This window comes from Danio aesculapii, chromosome 8 (assembly GCF_903798145.1).
Source record: "Danio aesculapii chromosome 8, fDanAes4.1, whole genome shotgun sequence".
NCBI classification, from domain to species: Eukaryota; Metazoa; Chordata; class Actinopteri; order Cypriniformes; family Danionidae; genus Danio; species Danio aesculapii.
Genome location: NC_079442.1, coordinates 34,394,905 through 34,422,199, shown reverse-complemented (window position 1 = coordinate 34,422,199; position 27,295 = coordinate 34,394,905). Strand labels below are relative to the sequence as shown.

General features: G+C 37.0%; 1 protein-coding gene across 1 annotated transcript in view; it reads right to left on the bottom strand.

The window, feature by feature from the left end:
• sema6bb (sema domain, transmembrane domain (TM), and cytoplasmic domain, (semaphorin) 6Bb) overlaps nt 1-27,295 on the bottom strand; it is a 248,061-nt gene that overhangs the window by 29,376 nt on the left and 191,390 nt on the right. Inside the window, 6 exon segments of the mRNA XM_056463809.1 lie at nt 7,337-7,395; nt 10,944-11,021; nt 14,233-14,373; nt 21,530-21,709; nt 24,665-24,814; nt 24,923-25,054. Of these exon segments, the coding sequence (XP_056319784.1) occupies nt 7,337-7,395; nt 10,944-11,021; nt 14,233-14,373; nt 21,530-21,709; nt 24,665-24,814; nt 24,923-25,054 (740 nt within the window).

The window sequence follows — 27,295 nt, the reverse complement described above, 5'->3', positions numbered from 1 at the left end:
TCATATTAATTGAGAGACTACAAAGTACTTTAAAACTCATTTGTCCCACTGCGGGGCCACTTAACATGGTCATATCATGAGAAATCTCATTTCCTTTTGAAATAAAAGAGCTTGATGAACTGCTAACTTGTAGCATTTTTAAACAGAATGGCCTAAACAGGGAAAATTTTTTTATAGTTCTATGCTACAAAGGTGGACTGTTATTTTTCAATGAGTAAGCTTTTTTTTTGTAAATGTGCTAGACCAGTGATGCCCAAACTAGGGGCTGCGAGCCAAAGTTGGCCCATGATAACCTTTGATTTGGCCTGTCATGCCATAGGGAGAATGATGGGGGTTGGGGAATGTCTTGATCAGAGATTGTCATTTATAATTTGATGTAACCTTTTAATTGTTTGTGTTATTGTTGAGCTACAAAAAATGGCTAACCTAAATTAAATGTTTCAATTAAATGTTCAGAGCGCGACACAGTGGCGCAGGAGGTAGTGCTGTCGCATCACAGCAAGAAGGTCGCTGATTCGAGCCTCAGCTGGGTCATTTGGCGTTTCTGTTACAGGTGAATTGGGTTGGCTAAATTGTCTGTAGTGTATGAGTGTGAATGAGTTTGTATGGTTGTTTCCCAGGGATGGGTTGTGGCTGGAAGGGCATCCGCTGCATAAAAACGTGCTGGATAAGTTGGTGGTTCATTCCGCTGTGGCAACCCCGGAATAATAAATGGACTAAGCCGAAAAGAAAATGAATGAATGATAAATGTTCAGATTTTTTAAAATGTACACACTGTCACTTGATGTATAGAGGACAAATGCACAAGACTTTGGCTTGCAAATCAATGCAAAAGGATGTGCAGCTTAATTAATCTGTTTAGCATTGAACTCCATTGCTTTCTAAATGAAATTGTTTGTATTTATTCTAATATGTTCATTATAAAATGTTAAAAAATGCATTAGTTAATACGATTAAAGTATTTTTTCTATATATCTTTTGAATATTATTACATTAACTAGGAAAATACCCATGGTGACTTTAATGTAATACACTTTGTTATATTTAATTTCAGCCAACAGGCCTCAATCAGGTTTAGTCTTGGGCCCTTCTCAAGAAAAAGTTTAGGCACCCCTGTGCTGGACAATCATTCATTAGTTGCTTAAAGTCCTGTAAATAACAGAAATATCAAACTGCTGTAAATAGTAAAACTATCAGCGCTAATAGCCACTGTATTTTATAATGATGATGAATTTAAATAATAAGATATATTACCTCTAATAAACATATAAATAAATACCAGATAAATACCACTAAGCAGCATGATTGCTTTTATACAGTTAAAATAATGAAGAGGCTTACAATATACTGCAAGCCATACACATTCACTCTTATGTATAAAAACAAGGTTGTAAGAACAAATAAATTAAGACAGTAGCAATGTTTCTATCCAAAGATGCAAATTGAATGTATGCATAAAACTGGATTATTGCATAAACGATGAGCAAATAAAGCAGCGTTTTCATTCGATGATTCAAAGAGAACAAAATCGTCACTGGTACCAAATATCAACAGTAAAGATGGAATTTGCTGCGGTAGGAGAAGCTGTGTCATCTATTTATGCGCATCTTTTCTTATCGAATAAAACGTTTATCCTACTCAGTTATGAGCACACATTTTAATGTGCATTTGCAAAATGTATGCGCATGAAAAACGGTTGATGGAAACACCAACATGCGCATATCCAAAATGCGCATAAAAATAGTTGGATGGAAACATAGCTGATGATTTGTACTAGATAGTGTATTGTACTGCAAAATGAGGTCAAATGTCAACTCTAATATATTATTTTATATCACAGATAATCTTGTCTCTGATTGAGAAAAAACAACTATGTTTGATGCACTATTAACGCATTGTCGCTTCACAAACTGAAAATATCATTTTTTTTTGTAATTCAGTTTTTATTTCCAAAATGAAAATATAAAATTTTTACAATCAGATAATAAATACTTTAAACAGCTATTACCCCATATATATCCATGATCCCACCACCCGGTTATATGCACATCAGGAAACACAGAATGACTGTAGTTTAGACCAAGCAGGTAAATAAATTACATTAAATGTGACTTTCATATTATCCTATGAGTGTTAGGTGTCTAAGATTTCTTTGATTTAACATGCACAGTTGAAGACAGAATTATTAGCCTCTCTTCGAATGTTTTGGGCCTTTTTAAATATTTCCCAAATGATGTTTAACAGAGCAAGGAAATTTTCACAGTATGTCTGATAATATTTTAGAGAAAGTCTTATTTGTTTGATTTCGGCTAGAATAAAAGCAGTTTTTAATTTTTTAAAAACCATTTTAAGGTGAACATTATTAGCTCCTTTAAGCTATATTTTTTCGATAGTCTACAGAACAAACCATCGTTATACAATAACTAGCCTAATTACCCTAACCTGCCTAGTTAACCTAATTAGCCAAGTTAAGCCTTTAAATGTGTATAGAAGTGTCTTGAAAAATATCTAGTCAAATAATATTTACTGTCATCATGGCAAAGATCAAATAAATCAGTTATTAGAAATCAGTTATTAAAACTATTAGAAATGTGTTGAAAATAATCTTCTCTCCGTTAAACAGAAATTGGGGCAAAAAATAAACAGAGGGGCTAATAATTCTGACTTCAACTGTATATAGATTTTCCACACAGTCAAAGTGTCCAGTTTAGCATGTTTGATCCGTGCTGATGACAGTTCTAGGTACAGTATTTCCAATACTGAATGCAAAGATTTCTTAACAGAGAGATCAAAAGGGGTTTCCACCTCTGTACCAACATACAAACTGAAAATTTCTTAAAGAGGAGAAGGTAGACAGTGCAGGTGAACTATGCACAGCTAATTAAACAGTCATGGCGCTGATCAATATTTCTGTGAAATGCACAGAAATAAAGTCAGATAGCACATGTTTTTAAAAATACTGACACAGCTGCAATGGACTATTACTTTGTTGAACAAACTGAGATCGACGTCACAGTCTCAGATTTGCTTTACCAATTGCTAACAAGTAGAGGTTAGGGGGGTGGGGGTGGCATGACCACCCACATCTGGAATATTAATTTGGAAGTTGTTTATCCATTTTCCACATACGAATTGAAAAAAAAAAAAAAAAACAGAGAAAAATATTTTTTTTTTTCACTTTTTTTTTACAAACGAGAAAATTAAAAATGGCCGTTTTCTCATTTCTACATATTTTATTCCAAACAGGAAAATAAATGACGCATAAATAACAATCATTAACAAACAAACAATGATAAATGTAGCAAATATTCAAGCTGTAGTGATTACAGCGAAATATGAAAATAAATAAAGATTTTTAATTGCCATTTGTTGAAAACCAATTCCTAAAATGTTAGTTTCTGCATCTAATGTCCATCTGTCAACCAGCGGCTTCTACTGCAGCTCTACAGAGTACTGTCTTTGGGGAAACAAAGTGAGAAAAATGAGACAACTTTTAAACCGAGAAAGGCTGAAAAAAGAGCGGGGGAATGAGAAATTGCTTCAGCCATACATAAGGCTCATGTCAGAGAGTTAAATCAAGTGCTTGGCCTTTGGGAACCGGTGCTTCTGTGACACAGCAGCCATCCCAGCATCATTCACAACCCTGTATATTCAACCTCAGTCACAGGCTCCAGCGCGTCTGACAACCACCACCGACCCCCCATCCATACCAGCTTCCCTACATCCATCTATGTAGGATTCTGCATCTCTCAGCTTGGTTTATGGATCTCCCCCTTCATAATCATTCAGCCCAGACCGAGTCAGAGAGAGACGAGCTAAAAATCAATTCCTCTCCTCTGCCCCCACTTCCACGGACCACTTTTCTGTCATTAAGCAGGAGCTGTTAACATCCCCTGTTCGCCCTCTCGGACATGTATGGGGTCACGTGAAGTTCAGATTCATCCGGGTGATCTCCATCATGGCCCCCCGAATCTGTAACCCCTCGGTAGGAGATGAAAGCCAGTCGACGGCTGCAAAGCGTGATGGATGCAGTGCTACATCCTCTAAAGCAAGCACTTCTCCAGCCCCGGCCTGTGGAGAAGCAGACTGGAGGAGCGTGATGGATGGGACACGCGCTCGGCTGATCAAAGCCTTGCAGGCAAACACTTATTTACACAAGACTTATTACAGATGAAGAATGAGGTGCTGTCTCCAGTCGAGACACTAAAGCAATGCTCCACCTTCTAGACCAGCTTTTTATTTGCATGCTGATCAAAACTGGTCTATGTCAATAAGTGCGGGTCTGTCTGAATCTAATAGTCCTTAAGGCATCACTACACCTTTTTTAGGAAATTAAGCTCATTTTAATAATAATAATAATAATTCCTAACATTTATAAAGTGCTTCTCTGGACACTCAAAGCGCTTTACACATTTTTGGGGCAAATCTTCTCATCCACCACCGATGTGCAGTATCCACCAGCCATATTGTGCCGTATTGAGGAGACTGAGCGCAGAAGCCAATTATGAAGTGGTGATAGAACATGTAGAAGGCCTTGATGGACAGAGGCCAGTGGGCAAACTTGGCAAGGATGCTGGGCTTAAACCCCTACTCTTTTTTTGAAGGACATCCTGTGATTTTTAACGACCACAGAGACATGTTATCTGAAAGACTGCTCACTGAGCAGTACAGAGTCCCCTTCACTATACTGGGGCATTAGGGCCCACACAGGACGCAGGTTGAGCGGCCCCTGTTGGCCTCACTAACAGCACTTCGGGAGGCAACCTAGCTTTCCCCTGTGGTCTCCCATCCAGGTACTGACCGGGTTCAGCCCTGTTTAGCTTCAGTGGACGACCATGTGAGAGTTGTAGAGAGCTAGCTGCTTGTCACTTAGAATTAAACAGTTGAGTTTTACCATTTTTGATTCTAATCAGCCGATTTCTGGATCTAGCCGAGAGCGATTTTAGCTTAGCTTAGCATAAATCATTGAAGTAGCCATTAGCATTTTGCTCCAAAAATGTTGTTACAGCATGTACTAAGACTGATGGGAATGTGAAAAGTTGCTATTTTTTAGATACATATGAATATGAACTATATTCACATTCTGGCTTAATAGTCCAGAAACTTTGCTGCTGTACTATGGCTGCATTACGTGCAAAGATATAACGCGGTGCCTGGAAATAGCCCCCAGCTAGGAAATTAGGTACCAGTTTTGCATAATAACATTGATACTAATAGGAACTTTTTATTTTCTGTCAGTCTCAGTACACAATGTAACTACAAAAGAATCAAGGTTTAAATTTTTGCATTTTTTTTAGCAAGATGCTAATGGTCTAATCTGATTCAATAATTTTTCTGAGATAAAAGTGCTCTTGCCAAACCCGGAGACCGGCTGCATGAATTAAAAAATCTTTTACTTAACATAAGGTGACTTTTTAAAAAAAATCTGGAGTGTTCCTTTAAGAGAGACACATTTACTCATATACATTTACTCACCTTCAGTTGCATTAAACAAACAGTTCACCCACAAATTTAAATTCTGACATCATTTACTCACTCTTCACTTATTCAAAACCTATTTGAGTTTCTTTCTTCTGTTGACCACAAAAGAAGATATTTTCAAAAATGCTGGTTGTGAATTGGTCCCAGTAACCAGCCTTCTTCAAAATAACTTCTGTTGTGCTCAGCAGACAAAAGAAACTAATAAAGATTTAAACCCACATGAGGGAGAGTAAGCTCATTTTACAAGTCACATAGATTTAATCAGTTGAGTTTTACCATTTTTGAATCCATTCAGCCAATCTCCAGATCTAGTGGGAGCACTTTTAGCTTAGCATCAATCATTTAAACGGGTTAGACCATTAGCATATTGCTAAAAATAAGAGATTTCCTATTTAAAGCTTGACTATTCTGTTGTTACAGCATGTACTAAGACTGAGGCTAGTTTAGGTCAATATGGATAAGAAGTTTACTCTCATTCTGGCTTAATTGTCAAAGAAACTGCTGTACTATGGCTGCATGAGATATCAAAGTGTAAAGATATCACGCAGTGCCTGAAAATAGCCTCCAGTAAGGAAACTGGGTACCAGTGCTGCATAATATCATTGATAAATATAGGAACTTTTCATTTTTCATCAGTCTTAGTACACAATGTAACTACAAAAGAGTCGAGGTTTAAATTTTTGCATTTTTTTAGAAAGATGCTAATGGTCTAATCCGACTCAATGATCTATGCTAAGCTAAAAGTGCTCTTGCCAAACCTGGAGATCGGCTGAATGAATTTAAACATTTTTAGCTTAACATAAAGTGACTTGTTCCAAAAATCTGGAGTGTTCCTTTAAGAGAAACACATTTACTCATTTACATTTGCTAACATTAAGTTGCATTAAGGAAACAGTTCACCCAAAAATCTAAATTCTGACATAATTTACTCACAATTCACTTGTTTAAAACCTATTTGAGTTTCTTTTCTGTTGAACAAAAAGAAGATATTTCGAAAAATGCTGGCTGCTGTCACCCATTGACTTGCATAGCATTTTCCCCTAATATGAAAGTGAATTTGTCCCGCAACCAGCCTTTGTCAAAATAACTTCTGTTGTGTTCAACAGAAGACAGAAACTAATAAAGATTTAAACCCACATGAGGGAGAACAAATGAAATTTTCATCTGTAGGTGAAGTTGTTTTTTCAAGATGGTAAGTCTCATAAGATCATCCCAAAAGCAAAGCAGAATCACATTCTCTTACATCACATTACCCACGCTGCTTTGACAGATCAACAATTTTCCCCTGGCTTACTGATCTTCTCCATTAGGAAAGACATTAATGAATCCAGCAGTTGGCCCCAGCACCCCATTACTTTCTGGCTTGTGCAGCACAACTGAAAACAGGGGCTGGGAAACTTCAAACGCTCCTGATGAGCAGATTAAAATCCAGCCAGGCAGACACGATCATTATGCAATATTTATACATGCGAGTGTTTGTGGCTCACAGCAGATGAGCCAGGTCTCCTGTGGTGGACCCCAGATTAACGCGCACCAATGCCTGCGCAGAATCAGCAATTAGATCAAAGAGCTTCTACATCGACTGAATATTTCAGACTGAACGATTGATTTGCTGCGATGAAGAGGTTCACCCAGAACTCCACGATGAACATAATCGGAGATAAAAGGGGGGAACTATACTATAAATAGAAAGCGCAAGTTGTGATCCGAACGCAGCCGAACCGAGCTTCTCGCAACAAAAACAGAAGCTCAAAATGCAGCGGAAATCGACGGCGGCTGCAAGTCTGACAGGACGAAGAGGACGGGAGGTCACAGCATGAAGGGTTTTATCATCGTAATAAAAATGCTCTCTTACCATCGCAGTCACCCAAGTGAGAAGTGTTTCCTTGCTCAACGTCTTGCTCGAAGGGAAGCCTGTGGAGAGGAAAAAAACAGTAGTAGAGACATTCATCAACAAACCACATAAACAGGCCATAAAACCGCACCATCTGAATTACAGTAATGCCTATGTATTTTTTAAAACAAGAATAACATTTTTTATTGCCGTCTTGAAGGGTAATTCAAAAACGTCTTGATTTCGTGGTCCCTTGCTCCTTTTGGCTTTAATAATAATAACAGTGGAAATTAAAAGCTTGTACAGGATGTGTGCAGAAACTCAATCTGCGCTCGTACACACAGAGAGGCATCACAGAGCTCTATTAGAGATGCTCTGTGTTACCTTTAAGCCACATTAATGAAGAAAAATGACTGCAGTCGGCTCACCAATGGCTTCTTTCCAACCGCATAAGTCAAACAGAGGAAGGGCCGAGGGCTACGCACAGCAGAAGCGTGCACCGGGGGGACCAGCCGCTTTCCACTACCATCGGCAATTAGTTAAAGCTCAGGACAACAAGGCAGCCAGGGGTCTTTTACTGCCAGGGTCTTAGTTTTTCAGAAGATATGCTTACGCTGGCGTGGTTAAACGCTTTCTGTGAAATGTCTATAAAATATAATGTTTCAACAAACTGCAGGCGAGAGCTGTAATCTCCAGAACTCCTCTGAGAGAAGACAGCAGTTTTTTTTTTACAACAGCGGTGAACCACCCTGAGAATTTAAATGAGCATGCAGATTCCTTCCCACTGCTCTCCTGAGGATGAGCGGTAGCGAATAAAGACTGATAAATAGCCGGAAGAAAGTCCCTGAACTTGTTTTTGCATATTGGCTGTTTGTGTATATTAGCGAGTGGCAGTAATTAGGACTATTTCTGTATTGTTTTTCCTCCGTGAAATTCAATTGGTGCGAATTTCTCAGCATTATGCGAGACGGATCGATCCACAGGTTTGGCCGTCCTTGGTAAATCAAATCAGATTCAGCCAGAGAGCTGTAATTGCATCACAGTGCTGAGGTAAAACGGTCTCCAAGTTTTGATCTCAGCACACGAGCAGACAACCTGTATTTGCACACAAAACTCAATAAAAGCAGCTCTCTGAGGACAGATACACTTTCACAAGTGTGTTTAAAGGTAGGCAGAAAACAAAAAGTATTGTTTTTCTGGAAAATAAGTCACAGTCTCAACATTTTATTGTTGATGGAGGAACAAAAAAAAAATCACAGACACATTATGTTGTATTGGTGTGCACTTTTGAAATACTTTTGGAATTGATGTAAAATAGGTTGTCGGCAGTTCTAAATAAACAAATTGTAATCAAAATATTATGCAATATAACAAAACACGGGTGACGCAGTAGGTAGTGCTGTCACCTCACAGCAAGAAGGTCACTGGTTTGAGCCTCAGCTGGGTCAGTTGGCGTTTCTGTGGGGAGTTTGCATGTTCTCCCCGTATTCGCGTGTTTCCTCTGGCTGCTCCGGTTTCCCCCACAGTCCAAAAACATGCAGAACAGGTGAATTGGGAAGGCTAAACTGTCGGTAGTGAATGAGTGTGAATGAGTGTATATGGATGTTTCCCAGAGATGGGTTGCAGCTGGAAGGGCATCCGCTGTGTAAAACATGCGCTGGATAAGTTGGCGGTTCATTCCGCTGTGCCAACCCGGATTGATAAAGGGACTAAGTCGAAAAGAAAATGAATGAATAACAAAACACTATGAATTGTTTTATTATGAATTATTATGAATTTTAATTCCCCTCACTCTAAAACGAGTTTGAAATTTGTCACGTCACATTTTTTATGTACTAAAGTACTTTATTTACCTACAGTTGAAGTCTACTATTATTAGCTACCTTTTAATTTTTTTTCTTTTTTAAATATTTCCCAAATGATGTTTAACAGAGCAAAGACATTTTCACAGTATGTCTGATAATGTTTTATCTTCTGGAGAAAGTCTTATTTGTTTTATTTTGGCTTGAATAAAAGCAGTTTTTAATTTTTTAAACACCATTTTAAGGATAAAATTATTAGCATCGTTAAGCTATATTTTTTCGATAGTCTACAGAACAAACCATCATTATACAATAACTTGGCTAATTACTTTAACCTGCCTAGTTAACCTAATTAACCTAGTTAAGCCTTTAAATGTCACTTTAAGCTGTGTAGAAGTGTCTTGAAAAATATCTTGTCAAATATTATTTACTGTCATCATGGCAAAGATCAAATAAATCAATTTTTAGAAGTGAGTTATTAAAACTATTATGTTTAGAAATGTGTTGAAAAAAAAATCTACTTTCGGTTAAACAGAAATTGGAGAAAAAAATGAAAAAAAAAAAAAAAAGGGGGGGGGGGGGGGGGGGGTTTAATGACTTAGCGGGGTAATAATTTTGACTTCAACCGTATATAGACAGGGCTTGACATTAACACCCGCAAACCCGCCAAATGCGGGTAGATTTCAGCTGTGGCAGGTTAGACAACCACACCCACTATCCACTTTGGCCGGTTGAAAATAATTTTTACATTTTTTTCTTAAAAGCAAAGTTCGACAATAAGAATGCCCAGAAACAGGCTACGTTCACACTGCAAGGCTTAGTGCTCAAATCTGATTTTTTCTCAGATCTGATTTTTTTTGTATAGCTGTTTACACTGCTCTTATAAATGTGGCCAATATCAGATTTGCAGTGTGAACAGATCATGGTTCTAAACTGACCCGCATGCACAAAAGTACGGTTATGGACAGCACAAAATGTCTAATTATGCACACAATGTGTATACTGTATGAAGTAAGCATGTTGTCAGATTATGCTTAATATGATTATTTCCCATTTCACAGACAACTGTGGTGTATTTCATGAACTGTAAAGGGTTGTTCTGCTGCTACTAATGTGAATTTCGGCATTTGAAACCTAAAATAAGTCACTTGTGATTGAAAACACTGATCATTTGGGATTAATGACAACAGCGGTGCATGTCTTTCTGACCACCGGTGTAGTGAACTCATCAAGGGGTAATGAGCAGCCGCAGACTGAACTGTGAAGGCGAAGTTGGGAAGTTGGGCTTATCTCTGTTTGCAGAGTTATTTCATTTGACTTTGTTATAAACAACAAGCACATGTAGAAGGGGGGTTTGGGTGCTTGAGGACCTGCCCTCTTTTACTCTCGGAGAGAAAGTTCCACTTTAAAATGAAAGTGCCCCTTCCTTTGCGCATGATTGCACGGTCAACGCACATAACCTAAAGCGTTTGTGATCTCACTAACCCGGATGTATTTTTTTGTAGTCCCCAAACTTCGTTCGCTGTAGGCTTTGCTAAGCTAACTCTGTAAACGCCAATGTCTCCCTTTGCATTGAACTTTGAGTGTATTACATTTAGAGACGTTGTTTATGCTCACACATCTACATTACACATCAACTAAAGTTTAAAATATGATATAAAATATGATGGGTAGTGGACCACCCCTTTAAAATGCTTGTGTGTCTCAAATCCAAATGTTATTTTCATAATATCAATCTCTTTGCAATATAATCACATGTTGAAAATAAGAATTCAGAAAATATGTATACATATACAAAGTAGATGTATGCTTATATTAAAACGGACCTGGTACCAGCGCGGAGGAATGAGCAGGTGCTTCCTCTGGTCCAGCCACAGTAGGGGTCTCGTGAGGCGATGCAGTTCCTGTGAAAGAACAGAAACAAGCATGAGCGGCTCCCTACGGCAACAGACAGTATATGGTTTAATTCTGCTGGATTTCATCCAACTATGATCCACCTGGTTGAGTGCACACATTAGATGTGTGGCATGTGTTAGTGCGCCTCACTGGGCTGCAGCGAAGGCCCACAGGCACAGACACAGAGCACTGGCTGGTGCCTGTCCACAGATCACACAAACACTCAACTATCCTACAGCTCTGAGCTATCTATGACTACTTCAAAGGACAAATGATTCAAACGCTAAATCATATCGCTATTCATACTAAAGTTACATTTTAGGGACTGGTTCTGGATTCACTTAAATGGGTTAATTATCAATGGGAGGCTCCCAGATCCACTGTATATCTAGGTATGTGTATGTGTGAGGCTTTTTCATGATTTGGAGACAAATTGGACCACATAATTTAGATAAACGTAACAAAATCTAAACAAAATGTAATCTAAATGTAATCAATAACAAATTATACAAATATGAACATTCGTATTTATATATACAATTAGTTTTATGCAGTAATAATATGAATAATTATTTTTATCTTTTATTTATGTCTAAATGAATGTTTAATGAGGAATATTTAAAATTATTAAATATATTTAAGATTTCATACAAATGTTAAAATAAAAAATAAGTCAAATAAATAATAAAATACATTTTAATAATCCATGATACTCATAATATAATATAAAAACAAACATGACACATATAAATTAATATTAAAGGTATGTAGTCAAATATATGACATCATATAATAAACATACACATTTATATTATTTAAAACATTATTAAGTATAGTGTGAATACCTAAAAAATGAACATTTGAGATATTTCAATATTTCATGAAATAAAATCCATTTCTAACAGGGTCAGAATATTTTTGCCAGGAGCATTTCCTCTAAGGGCAGTTTTTATAAATGCCTTATTAATTATCTTTTATGTAATATTCTTAAATTCAACCAATTACTTAATCAGAATACAACAAACTGTTAAGATCAAACCATTTAAAATTGAATATAAATTATACAATAAACTCGTCACAAGGTAGGGCTGTAATATTATGACGAAACATCATTATCGTCTATTATCGCTTTTGATAATGTTAAAATGAGGTATTATAAATGCCACAATATACAGTAATCTGGCTATACTGACACAGCATGTCAGCAAAAACTCATGTTTTATCACTGATGCTGTGAAATAAATCCCTAAAATTACTTCAGCACTTCTTTTTTTCAAATCGACATATTCAACAAAACGATCCAAGGCCTCTGATTGGCCACTGTGTTCATAAGCTCAACAGTAATGCGTGTGATTGGTTATATTGTGGGCCATTTTTGCTCAGTTTGGTGGTCAGCTTTTTTGCCATAAACCTCCATTAATATAGTCTAACTAATATAATCAAAACATAATTTTAATAACAGCCCCTTTCACACAAACAGACCTTTCCGACAATTACCGGCAATTTTCCGGAAAGGTCTGTATGTGTGAACAGGCCCCTTTTGAAAAATACCGGTAAATTCGTTTCGTTTTTTGGAAAGAGAAGCCGGAATGCTGCTCTGTGTGAATGCAGAAGGAAAACTGCCAAAAAGAGCGCGTTCACGATTAGAATGCACTGCCGTAAGACATCTACTCCAGCCAATCAGAACACAGATGCATTCACATCCACTCTGTTTATGAAAATAAAAGCCTTTTAGCTGCTAGATGTTAGTCAGATAACGTTTCTTTGTTCCTTCGTAATGCAAACTGTGTAAAAAATTATCGATAAAATACTTATGATAAACCGCTGTTTGTTTACCTTCAAGCTCTGCTTCAGTTGCTTGACGCGTTTGCACATGAAGCAGCCAATGAGTGCCAGCACACACACATATTATGTACATCTTGACATGCAAAAGTGTTCCTCCTTATGTTTTCATTGAAGTTGTTCACAATACTTATCCATCCACGTAATTTGTAATGTTGTCAATGTGTAAACATTTAGCTGCGGTTCGCATGAATACTAAAGTGAAACCATCAACAAAAGCTCGACCCCTTCTATGTTTACAAATACAAGCGCAGACATTTAAAGGTCATTTCTGGTTAGTGATGTCAGAATTTACCAGTATTTTGGAATGAATGTGTGAACGGTCTTTTCCGGGAAATTTCCGGAAAGTTCTTGCCTGTGTGAACAGTGCTTTTTTGAATTTACCGGTAAGGTCGTTGCGGAAATTTTCTGGATATTTAACAGTATTGCTGTGTGAAAGGGGTTAATATAATAACATCATGTAATATTTGACATGATAAATACCCAAAATAAATACAAAGTAATATTACAGTACTTATAATTAGCTTTATAAAAAGATAATAAACTACATGGTTTAACTACATTTAACATATATTATATATCTATATTTAATAATTAAAAATTTTCAATGATTATGAAAAAAGAATATATTTGAGATAAAACAATTATTGCACCATATCCCACTCTCTTTCCAGCAGTCCGCAAACCCATGTAACATGACTTTTGCAACATGGCTTGATGTATTAAAGTGTATTAGATTTATTCATGTTTTTAAAAGAGCGAAAGAAGAATTCATTCTGTTTTCTGCTTCTGTGCTCAGCCTCAGAGATGGAGCAGAACACAGAAATAAAGTCATCTTTTAGCATAAGTTGTGCACCTGAATGATTAAATACATGCAAAAACATGTGATTACATAAACCATTGGTTGTTATGTAATAAATGAAGGTAAAGAATTGAGAATAATAATGTGTGTCTAACAATAAACGTTCTGTGTTCTGTGTGGTTCTTAAAGTGACAACGTGCTGTATTCCCTGCTGTTTATCATTATTTACCGAACAACAAAAGACAAGCACAAAATCACTTTCTGCTTTTATAAAAAACCAATCGAGTTCCTATATTGAACACTACGCTTCTTAAAATATATATATCTGTATTCTTTCATATAATTATAAGGACTTTTTTAAACTTTGTTTTTAGTTACCTTTTTTGTTTTGGTATTGAGAATTGCGAAAGTTTTGGTCCAATTGCCTTGCCTGCTAATGATCGTTTTAAATAGTCATGATTACAATACTGACCGAAATAACCGTGATTATGATTATTTCCATAATCGAGCAGCCCTACTACATGGTCACTTCTCATTAAGAGAGCAAACTAAAAGTGTGTGTGTATGTGACTTACTTCATGCAGCGGGAATAGAGTTGGCAGCGAGCTACAGGCACTTTGATCACGCACGATGGGAAAGTCAGTAGGAGGCTGTGACTGATGCGGTCCAGCGTGAGAGAGAGCAGCTGCCTGGCCTGAGGAGAGTCAGTCCCACACCTGGAATACACACACACACAGAGTCCAAATCAATTCATAACCAATTAAAAGAGCGCCGGCAGAAAGTCAAACATAATTTACACTGAGAACACACTCAAACACAGTGTGATGGAGAATGACACGACCCCGCGCCTACAATAATAAAGTCCAAACAGACAGTCTGATCATGTTTATCTTATTACGCTGTGCGGTTTAACCATTAAAGCAAGCTATATATACAGTACTGTGCATAAGTCTTAGGCCACCACCAGCATTGGGAGCCAGACAAATCTATCTAAAAAGTATGGAGCAAGTGCAGGGTCATTACTTTTGGGTGAACTATACATTTAATATACAAACAGAATGGGAAATATGTTTACAATATTCAGAACAAAATACTTGCATAAAAGGTCTCTGTTTAACGTGACCTCTTTAGAAACTTTTTTGTTGAGTCTTCTATGAAATTATGTGCTATGCAAAGTCAAGCGTCTTTCAGCATTTCTAAGAGTTCTTCCTTAGATTTAGCATGTTCTATCTTTCTTTTTCTCTCTTGATGGTGAATCACATACTGACTATAATATTACCTATACATACTGTATATAATATTCAGGTCTGGACTCTGTGGAGGCCACTTCATCACTTGTCATCACTTCTTTGTTTATGTCTTCAAGTATGATTTCATTACATTAGCAGTGTGTTTTGGGATCATTATCATGCTGAAAAATAGAGCTATTGCAAAAAAGGTGCTTTCTAGTAGAAATTACATGACGAACTAAAACATCTGTGCCTTTCAGCGTTCACAATCCCATCAATTCAGGCAATATTGACAACGGCTCAGGTAGAAATGCAAAACCAATGATCAAACCAAGACAAAAACTCCAATAGTATTCATTCATTCTTCCATGTTTCTCTAACTCCTCCTTTCCTATGTTTTAACAGTTGTGCTCTGTTCAAATTTACTACCTTTTGTTATTGTATGTTAGGGATGAAAACATCCACTGAATTAAACTAATTAAACTGCTGTAAAAATGCATCAGATATTTTCATAAATCTGTTAATCAACCTGAGTCCTGATCAAAACAATTAAATTGTTTAGAAAATTACTAATTAGGATTTTAACTCTTTATTTGCCAAGTTCACAAATGATATCACTGATTTGGTGAAAAAAAACCCACTTAAAATGAGGTATTTTCGATATAAAAAGTAGTTGTGGACTGTATTTTTTAAAACCTTTTATCCCAGTCTTGGACATGTGAACGACTACAACATTGGCTTTGATGCACTGTTCAGGGTTCATACGGTCATGGAAAACCTGGAAAAGTCAAGGAATTTTGACATGGAATTTTCCAGGCCTGGAAAAGTTTGGAAAGACAAAAAGCCCTACAAAGTTTTGGATAGGTCATGGATATTAGTTTAACACATATCTGTAAACTTGAATATAGGTTGGTTGTATTACTTCTTTTCTGTCTTTGGCCAAAAACATGGTCTGACATTATGAACGTTGTGTAAGCATTCATTCATTCATTCATTTTCATTTGGATTAGTCTCAATTTCAGAGGTGCCACAGCGGGAATGAACCATCATGTGTAAGCATTATCTAAATAAATGTTACACATAATAGATATATGAAACAAATTCAAACTAAATAGATTTGGGCGATGCAGTGGCGCAGTAGGTAGTGCTGTCGTCTCACAGCAAGAAGGTCGCTGGTTCGAGTCTCGGCTGGGTCAGTTGGCATTTCTGTGTAGAGTTTGCAAGTTCTCGTTGCATTTGCGTGGGTTTCCTCCGGGTGCTCCAGTTTCCCCCACAGTCCAAAGACATGCGGTACAGGTGAATTTGGCAGGCTAAATTGTCTGCAGTGTTTGAGTGTGAATGAGTGTGTATGGATGTTTTCCAGAGATGGGTTGCAGCTGGAAGGGCATCCACTGCGTAAAACATATGCTGGATGGCTGTTCATTCCGCTGTAGCGACCCCAGATTAAAAAAGGGACTAAGCCGAAAAGAAAATGAATGAATGAATAAATAGATTTGTTTTGTGTTTTATGATATGCCATAATAATTTGAACGTGCATTGTTTTGTTATTATTTACGATGTGTGTGTATATATAGCATATATATATATATATATATATATATATATATATATATATATATATATATATATATATATATATATATATATATATATATATATATATATATATATATATATAGACATTACATGAAACATTGGGTCATGAACCTGAAAAAGTCATGGAATTTTAGTACTAAAAATGTGTATGAACCCTGATTGTTAGCTTGTAATTTTTTTTCTCCTTAATTTACTGTTGGTGGCTGTTTTTGCCCCATTGACTTCCATTATAACCACATTTGATGGTGCATTATACACAGTCTTTGTTTTTGTTTACTTCATGTAGTTCTGGGAGCTGAGATGCATATTTAGAATTTTTCAAACACATCAAGGTAAGTGCGTAAAGGTCACTCTCACACACTCAGACACTTATACACACACTTTAATTTGCTGCTATACTCCATATAAAATCCAGAAACTACGATTTTTTATTATTTTGCACAGGCCTATCTAAGGGGTTAATGGTGTCAACTGATCAACTGTCAAAATGACAAATTTTACCTCTTCCCAACAGGGAAAACCACCAACAATCAAAACTGCATGATTATATAGTGTCATGGTTTTGTAAGAAAAAAAAGTTATAATAAAAGTCAATTGTGCAAAAACAGTCAACAACAGCAAATTAGAGAGAGAAAAAAATAAAATGATTAAAAAACAATGCATTAAAGGCAATGTTGGCTTACATCTCTCTGATAAAAAAAACCCAGGCTACAATTAATTTATATATTAAAAATATGTCATTTTAGTTTTTCAACAACTCAGTGACATCATTTATGAATTCAGCAATTAAAGAGTTAAAATCCTGTAATTTTCTAAGTAATTTAGTAGTTTTCATCAGGACTGAGGTTGAATAACAGATTTATGCAAAACATTTTTAAATAAAATTATCTGATACATTTTTACAGCAGTTTAATATAGTGGATGTTTTCATCCCTAACATCACAAAAGGGTAGTACATTTGCCCAGAGTGTATTGTTGAGTTCTAAAAAAGATTCAAAGCATTTTCTCAAAATATGTGTCAAAAAAAATATTTGTCACCAAAAATCATTCTGCTAGCTGAAACACAGAAAAAGTTATGGCTAAATTAAGACACAAAATCACACCAGAGTGGATGAAAACATCCCCAACAGCACATAAGGGTTAAACAATTAGACCCAAAAAAATCCAGCTAGAAGCTGTATTTCCTGGCTGTATTTTAATAAAGAGAATGAGAAGAAATATATAATGGCATTGTACCCTAAAACAACAAATGAAACTGGGGGCCTAAGATTTATGCACAGTGCTGTATATATAGGGGAGCAGTTATGAGAGCTTGCTTGTTGTCTTTAAAGCAATATTTTTAAAGATGATGAAAAATTTCCACCAAGGCCATCGATTCATTAAGATACAGGCTTGTTAAATGCGTCTAATGAACTGACGCTAACTTTCACCCTCTGAACAGGATGAGGCGTTAAGGGCTTCAAAATGAAACCGCGTGTCGTATTAATGTGATATCGCATTAATGTGTTGTCACTTTGTGCTCGGCCCCTGTAACTAATCTGATTGATATCTGGGAGTCTGGCAGTCGCCCACTTCTCTACGCTTTACACTTAATTGGCACTTACCACTTTAGAGTATCTCTCCAGCACCTGCCATACTGGCTAGAAAGCACATTTGTTTGTATATATGCATGCGCATACATATGCTTATAGAAACGCTTATGATAATGGCCTTGATGGCAGCGCTGAAATCATTAGCACTTGATGCATCGGATCTGAGTAATGAGCCGCGCTTACCGAAGGCGATCAGAAACGAGATCAAACTTAATTCAAAAACTCATTTTCCTAATCTGTCTTGTATTCATTTCATATATTTTACAAAAAATATCTAAAAAGCTGTAAAACAGATCTGTTTACTTGAGAAGCAAAATTGGGTGATTAAGAAAATCATGCACAGACGATATTAGTCTCTACAGAATATTTGTTAAAAATACGTTGACTCAAACCATTTAATATAAATAAAATGAATTACCTATGGCAATATAGTAATTAGAAATATGGATATGATTATAAATATATACACTTACCGGCTACTTTAGTAGGTACACCTGTCCAACTGCTCGTTAACACAAATTTCTAATCAGCCAATCAAATGGCAGCAACTCAATGCATTTAGGCATGTAGACATGGTCAAGACGATATGCTGCACTTCAAACCAAGAAAAGTGATTAATGAGACTTTGAACATGGCATGGTTGTTGGTGCCAGACGGGCTGGTCTGAGTATTTCAGAAACTGCTGATCTGCAGGAATTTGTCTCTAGGGTTTACAGAGAATAGTCTGAAAAATATCCAGTGAGCGGCAGTTCTGTGGGTGCAAATTCCTTGTTGATGTCAGAGGTCAGAGGAGAATGGCCAGACTGGTTCAAGTTGATAGAAAGGCAACAGTGACTCAAACAAGCACTCGCTACAATCGAGATATGCAGAAGAGCATCTCTGAACGCACAACACGTTGAACCTTGAGGCGGATGGACTACAGCAGCAGAAGACCACACTGGGTGCCACTCCTGTCAGCTAAGAACAGGAAACTGAGGCTACAATTCGCACTTGCCCACCAAAATTGGACAATATGAGATAGGAATATCGTTGCCTGGTCTAATGAGTCTCAATTTCTGTTGCGACATTTAGATGGTTGGCATCAACATGAAAGCATGGACCCATCCTGCTTTGTTTGAACGGTTTAGGCTGGTGGCGGTTGTGTAATGGTGTGTGGAGGATATTTTCTTGGCACACTTTGGGTCCATTAGTACCAATTGAGCATCGTGTCAACACCACAGCCTACCTGGGTATTGTTGCTGACCATATCCCTCCCTTAACGACCACAGTGTTCCCATCTTCTGATAGCTACTTCCACCAGAATAAAGCGCCATGTCATAAAGCACAAATCATCTCAGACTGGATTCTTGAACATGACAATGAGTTCACTATACTCAAATGGCCTCCACAGTCACCAGATATCAATCCAATAGAGCCTTTGGGATGTGGTGAATTGGAAGATTTGCATCATGGATGTGCAGCCGACAAATCTGCAGCAACTGCCTGATGCTATCATGTCAATATGAACCAAAATCTCTGAAGAATATTTCCGGTACCTTGTTGAATCTATGCCACAAATGATTAAGGCAGTTCTGAAGGCACAAGGGGGTCCAACTCATTACTAGTAAGGTGTACCTAATAAAGTGGCAGGTGAGTGTATATGTATATAAAGTGGAGATGAAAAATTAAAGATCAAAACACATTTTCCAAAATTATAGGTATTTTATTATTTTTATTTTATTTTTTTTGCATTTTGCTATTTTTATTAGCAATCTGTCTTTGTGCTACAATCTTTTTGTGCTCTTCTCCATATTTGATCATTGTTTTCCAAAAAAATAAAGGTTTTTTTGTTGTGTCATGGCTTTTTTTATAAACACTTCTGATAATTTGGCATATTTTCAGTTAAAAAATGTAAGTGATTTTTTAAAAACTTTTTTATAAACATTTTTTAAATATAATAGTTTTTATATCTATTTTCTAATAACTAATTTTAATCTTTTGTCTTGATAATACTAGTAATAAAATTATACTAGTATTCACTTTAAAGTGCAATTTAAAGGTTCAATGTTAATATGGTCAACTAGGCAAGCCATTGGAAAACAGTGGTTTATTCTGTAGGCAATTGACAAAAAAAAAAAAAAAAAGGGGGTAGTAATAATAAAATTTTTAAAATAAATTACATAGTAAAAACTGCATTTGTTCCAATTAAATTTTAATTATCCTGCTCTGTTTAATGTCACTTGTGATATAAAAACACGTTTCACTTACAGTATATAATTATTATTTCTCAATTCAAATGTATAGACTGCAAGGGCTTTACCATAGTAAAGAATATTTTTGTCATATTTATTTTCTTCTCTAATCAGCATATTTTTTAGATCTATCACTTATTTAACACATTTAGTTGGCAGCGTTTTAAAAAACAAGCTGCGAGTCTTGAAAAAAATGAATGAATTATAGCACAGCTCTTTTTTAAGCATCTAAAACATGTAATGAAAGAGAGAGACCGTCAGAAAAGAGAGAGAGAGTGAGAGATAAAGAGCTGCAACTGGCAAGTTTAAACTGATTTAAGAAGAAAAAACACTTTCTCCTGACACATGCGAGTAGGAGAGCGAACCAGAAGACATACGAGATGAAAATGAACCGCTGCTATAGTTAGATCACAGAAAACAAGTAAGAAAAAAAGCCAGACGACTTACACAGAAGACAGCAAGAATAAAGGAAAAGCGGTTAAAAAAAGAGACTGACATCAATTAACTCCCATCCTCCATCCTAATTGTGTCATTGTTTGCTTCGCTACAGTGTCTTGATCGATATGGATGATGACAAAGGCATTTTTGAGTGCTTTCTCTCGGCCGCGCTCTCCCTGACCCTGCGCGTGTCAAACGGTTTACCTCTTTTCTGCCGTCTGATGAGAGATGGCAGAGGTTATGTAAGGCCAGCATGATCGGAGCCTGATCTGATTACTTCATCTACACTCCTCTGATTAGCCGGTTTCCCACAGTGCTACACACAGCTAGCACTGTCAAAGGCGACATGCTCACACACACACACACACACACATGCACTCCAGCTGATAAATTACATGCGAAGTTTCAGCGATTCATGCTGATTCATGTTTTATCAAGGGTGCTTGTTTTGTTTAGCTAAATGTTTAGAAATTAACACCCCGCAGACAGGTTCACCTGATTTATAGCATATGCCTTCGCTTTAGCATGCAAAAAGCTTCGTTTTCTTTATAATTAGGATAGAGAGAGCGAATGTGAAGAAAAACAGACTAAAGAGCATTTAGTGTGCCTGGATGGAGAAAACGCAATTAACACTATATCCATGGAAAATGAGTGTTTCTCACAAACTCCTAGCGCCTTCAGCAAGGGATAATGACCAGCTAATGTCCTCCATCTGTTTGCACACCATGATGGGATTCTCCGCTATGAAACGATCCCCAAAGAGGGCGCTTGAACATTAACCTTTACCTGTCAGGGTTGTAGCCTTCGAGTTCCTCAAGGAACACGTTGTTGTTGGTCACGGTGTTATCCCTGTTAGGGGTGACCAGGAATTTGAGAATGGTTCCTCGGCTGGATCCCAGGAAAAGGACTGTTTGGTTCCCATAAGGCCCGGCGTTTGTGTCCACCACCATCTTGTTGAGCTGGTATCTGAAAGAGACAGCAGACAACTTAATTCGTTCTCGAAATGAGACAGAGGGGGAAGAGAGCCGTTAAATTATGAACTAAAAGCTGCTGCCAACAAAAACAAAATGCAGAAAATTGCAAAAAAGCAATTTGCATTGACAAACTGACATATCTTGAGAAAACAGTCCAAACTGCTCTGCTAGGATGATTCAGCTTTCTAAAATAAGATGATCTCCCAGAGTGTTTGAAATGACACAAACAACTTGTCACTATAATTTTGTTGTGCCCTGTGGGACGCTGAGAAACCCCAGCTGCTGGAACCCCATATAGTCTCTGAACACAGAGATTGGACAGATACTAATGCTAGCAGACGTTAAGTCCCGGTCAAATGTTTTGCATGTCTCTTAGAGAACAAAAGCTTAGTTTAGTGTATTTAACGGCTAAATAATGCTGATTATATTTTTTGTTTACTTTAGGTATGTGAAAAATCTCACTAAAAGCCCATTCTGAAGCTTAGCCACGTGCACATAAAATGCCCACAGACCACTGTCTAAACTTCTGATGCATAAAGCACACAACATGGGAACACTTCAGGAGCCCTGAAATCATTATCCAATTACAGGATTTCCAGGAGATGTGGAAGCACCTGGAAGCAAAGCCATCCTGATGTCAAAACCCCTCATGGAGGAAGAAAGTCCTAAATCTTGTACACATTCATCCATTCATTCATTTTCTTTTCGGCTTAGTCTTTACTAATCTGGGGTCGCCACAGCGGAATGAACCGCCAACTTATCCAGCATATGTTTTACGCAGCAGATGACCTTCCAGCTGCAACCCATCTCTGGGAAACATCCATACACACTCATTCACTACGGACAATTTAGCCAACCCAATTCACCTGTACCGCATGTCTTTGGACTGTGGGGCAAACCAAAGCACCCGGAGGAAACCCACGCGAACACGTGGAGAACATGCAAACCCCACACAGAAACGCCAACTGACCCAGCCGAGGCTCGAACCAGCGACCTTCTTGCTGTGAGGCGACAGCACTACCTAATGCGCCACCGCGTTGCCATTGTGTATACACTACCTGACAAAAGTTTTGTTGTTTATCCTAGTTTTAGGAAAAACAAATAATAACTTGACTACTAGTTGATCATTTAGTATCAGACTAGTGACTTATATAAAAGGCAATGGCCTCTAGATTACGCGTATTTTAACAAAAATTAAATATGATAATATGCCTTGATTTTTAATTATTTATTTAGGACAGTAAAGTCTGACTGCTCATAAAATAATGTACAGTATAGAATATAAAGTGTTGGTGAGTGGAAAAGGTGGTCCCAGAGTTTATCTAGATTCTTTAGATTCATCTTCAATGCCTCCTCTTTCATCTTACCCCAGACATGCTCAATAATGTTCATATCTGGTGACTGGGTTGGCCAATCCTGGAGCACCTTGACCTTTTTTTGTTTTAGGAACTTTGATGTAGAGGCTGAGGTATGAGAATGAGAAGAATTTGCCCTCTCCTGTGGCTTGTAATGTAATGGGCATCACAAATGTCTTGATACTTCAGGCTGTTGATGTTGCCATCTACTCTGCAGATCTCTCGCATGATGCCATACTGAATGTAACCCCAAACTTTTCCACCACCAAACTTGACTGATTTCTGTGAGAATCTTGAGTCCATGCGGGTTCCAATATGTCTTCTGCAGTCTTGTGATGATTGGGATGCAGTTCAACAGATGATTCGTCTAAAAATATACCTTCTGCCACTTTTCCAAATGATCAACTAGAAGTCAAGTTATTATTTGTTGCTCTTACCACTGGAATTGACGACAAGACTTTCGTCAGGTAGTGTATATGCACTATTTTACACCATTGTGTAAGAGGTGTATTCACACAGAAAAAAAAAATTATTATTTTTTTTAATTCCCTATATAGCAGAAGAGGTAAGGTTGCTAAGGTTGGATTACTTCAAGGTGCTAAGGTTGGATTACTTCAATTGTTTTGCATTGTGCAAGCAAAATTCTACAATACAAGTTATTATGCCTCCTCCCGATGGTGAAATTGGTTGTACTCACGACACGCCAAACTGATTTCACCAAGTTAATTATATTAACATCTATGTTGATCCTGGAACAACATTCCAATCAGCCAATCAGAATTAAGGTATACATTTACTGTTTATGTTAAGTTTAGGTTTATGGTTATTCACTTCTACAAGATTTTTATCCAACTATTAATCCCTTCAGATTTTGGGAATAAATTACAGTTATGGTTGGGTTTAAGGGTAGGGAATGGGATTACATTTTCGAACAAAAATGATGTTCCAGGACCAACATAGATGTTAATACAGGATTGCATCGTACTTGCCAAAATGTACTTACAACATGTACTCACACCAGATACAATTTTCAGGTACAAAATACAAAAGTTCAAAAGGTGCAGGTACAAAAATGTTAAAACATAAAAGTGTTACATTTCAGATGTAAAAGCGCATAGTGTGTTATTTGGGACGCTACTTGTGCTCTATTATTGTAGGGATATAGGGTCTCGTTCACTAATTATTGCAATAAGATCAAGCATTGCTAAGTGTGCCATGCCTCCAACCATAAAGTGAAAAATAATAATCCCATGTGAAATATTAATAATAATAGGACCTCTGATTATACTGTATTAACAACTTTAATGTCTAGTTACCTTTCAGCCATCCTGTAAATAACTAATCTAATTGTATTTAGGGTTCTTTGTACATGCTTTAATGTGTGGTATAAATTGTTCTTGAATTATTTTGTACATTTCGAACAAATTTTAGTACACAAGTTTTTGATGAATCATCACGTATTCATGAAAACGTCCATATGAACATTTCACACAAAAAAGTTTGCATTCATTTTTCATTGGACCCGAAATAAATCATGTTCTAAAGGCATGTCAGGTCCTGAATTTACAAGTAAAAACCCATTTTGACTTTACCTGACCATGGTCCTAACAATCCATGGTCTCTGGCCAAGCGATGGGACGGCTTCATCCATCAGTGGATGAGTTTTGACAAAAGTTAGCATGTCATCAGGGAAAGAGTTGGAGGAGTTGAATTTGGAGCCTTGTACTGCACAACCACCCGGCCTGAAAAATACACAAACAAAGAGCATTATTATAAACGTTCTCTCTGCAGGTTGGCATTTAAGGACATAAAACACTCTCTGAAGTTGTAAATGTCATTTCATTTTATACCTCGGTTTGGGCAGAGCCTCATCTGGAACAGGTGTCCATATCGATTCAGGCGACTTCTGCTCTTTAAATCTTCCATCAAACACTCCAGCCAGCTGCTCCATGTCAAAAGCACACACTGCAGATCCAGGAATACTACAAAAACATAAGGGATATGTAATATTTTATGCGATATCCTCAAAATTGTACAGTTTTCATGATATTGCACTCTGCTGGAGGACATTTACAACACCAAATAGATTTCATTTATCACAACCATTTTGAAAATGCAGCCTTGAATAGATCTGTATGCTGGGAAGTTGGGCAGTCAATTCAAGGCAAATAAAGCAGAGAAAATTGTCCAGAGCTGTCACAGGAAGCCTTGGTTGACTGCAAGCGCTTCCACTCACTGACCTTTTCCTCCCACTGTGGTTCTATTCATGAAGGCAGCAATACACAGATGCAACGGCAAGAAACATACTTGGGTTTCTCCAATAATAATACAAGTGTCACAACAGAAAGCCACATGATGAATCTGAATTCATCTAAAAGTGCCAAGACTCAAGCACACACACAAAAACAAAACACCACCACTAACACAGAGAACACTACAATAAAGCAATAAACTTTACTTAAATAACAAGAAAAACACCTTAAAGCATATTCATTTCGACAAAAAGATTCTTTTTAAATTGAATGACTGAAGTAAATTGTGCATCTTGGTCTTCTGTGAAACATAAATATTTCTAAAAAGCAAGCCTAAATAAAAAGTGTGATTTAAAAAAAAAAAATGCACATCATGATGTTAAAAAAGTACACCCCCGGCACTAAATGTGCTGTTGGTGAGTGTTTTATCTTTTATAGTAGTTGTGCACAAGTCCATCAACTGCCCTCAGGGTTAAATGCTAGATCTCAAAATCACACAGCTGCTGTTGGAAAGTGTTCAAATATGCAGAATATGCTAGAAAAGCAAAGAGTGTGCAGGACCTGAAGGATTTTTCAGATAAACAGTGGGCAGATTTACTGTCGGGACTCATAATCAATCACGAACATCAACATCTGTCATAAGATCCAGGAAAATATCAAGTAATAACATAGTGTCGATGGGTTCCAAATGGATATTTCTCCTTCCAAAGGACACCATGGAAAAACAATCATGGCCGCCATATTAAAGCATTTTTCCAAACAGAAGCTTAAAACTGGACACTTCGAAAGGCCCTCGAAGGAAAGGATTTGTAAGGGTCAACTGAATGGACACTTCAGGCCCCTATGATCCTATGCACAGGGAATTTGTTTGAGGTTGACTAGCGCATTTCATTTGGAAGGGTTTATCTCTATGCCCTAATCCCCTCAAAGCTGTTACTACACTGGGCAAACCCCTCAAAGAGATTAGGGCACACGGATGAACCCTTCAAAATGGAATGTACTGTGTATCATGATTGATGGGTATGCAATCTTTTAAACTGCTTCATTTTTGTGAAGCCAGTATTTTGTTTTGTACAAAAGATTTCAAAGTGGAGATTTTTCAGTGATGCAATAGAAAAATCATTTGGGGTTTTCCAAAGAACCCTTTCATTAACGGTTCTCCAAAGAATTGCTTTCATTTTCATTTTGCACAGTAAAAAATGTTTACTTAGATTTTCTGTCCTGATTCTAGTCCAAATATTTGAAAGTTCACACTTTTAATGATTTAACGAGCATGTCTGAGTCCACTTTTGCTATTTTAAGCATGAAAAATCTGGTTTGCTCACCGGCACATGGTCTAACAGGGTTGTGCTTATTCGTTTAATGAATTATGGGTGTGTGTTTTGAGCATATCGTGCATTAAACAATCAGAGTCTCATCTCCCATTGCCTTTAAGAGTCATTTGCGTTGCACCATGGCACATTTGCTATTTACACAACGGACATTGTAAGTGCAGAAACTGAATGCTTTACAAGCGAGAAAACAGTTAAACAGACCATCTGCAGCTCAAGGATAAAGAACGAGCCTCCTCCATTCAGCCCCTTTATTTTCTCTTTACTTTCTCTTTACTTTACTTTTACTCTTTACTTTACTCCTTTACATTCATGGATAAGGAAAAAAGTGTTGTATGCACTCCACTGAAGACATCCATTAGCCTACATTTATGATTTTGTTTGTTAAGCGCAAAGATTTATTTCAAAATTATTTCTAAATTGAGATCTAATTTCCAGAAAATTGTCATGAATGAATTGAAAAAATCCCCCCCCCCCAGATGAAGAAAGCATGGAGTTAGTGGTTTTTATATTTATGTAGAAAATAGTAATTTTTGTAACATTTTAATCCTTTATTTTTTCCGTTTGTAAAGATATTTGTGTTTTGTGGGACATCCTGTGTGTATTGAGCAATGTCTAAGCATTTGGACCTGCATAGGCG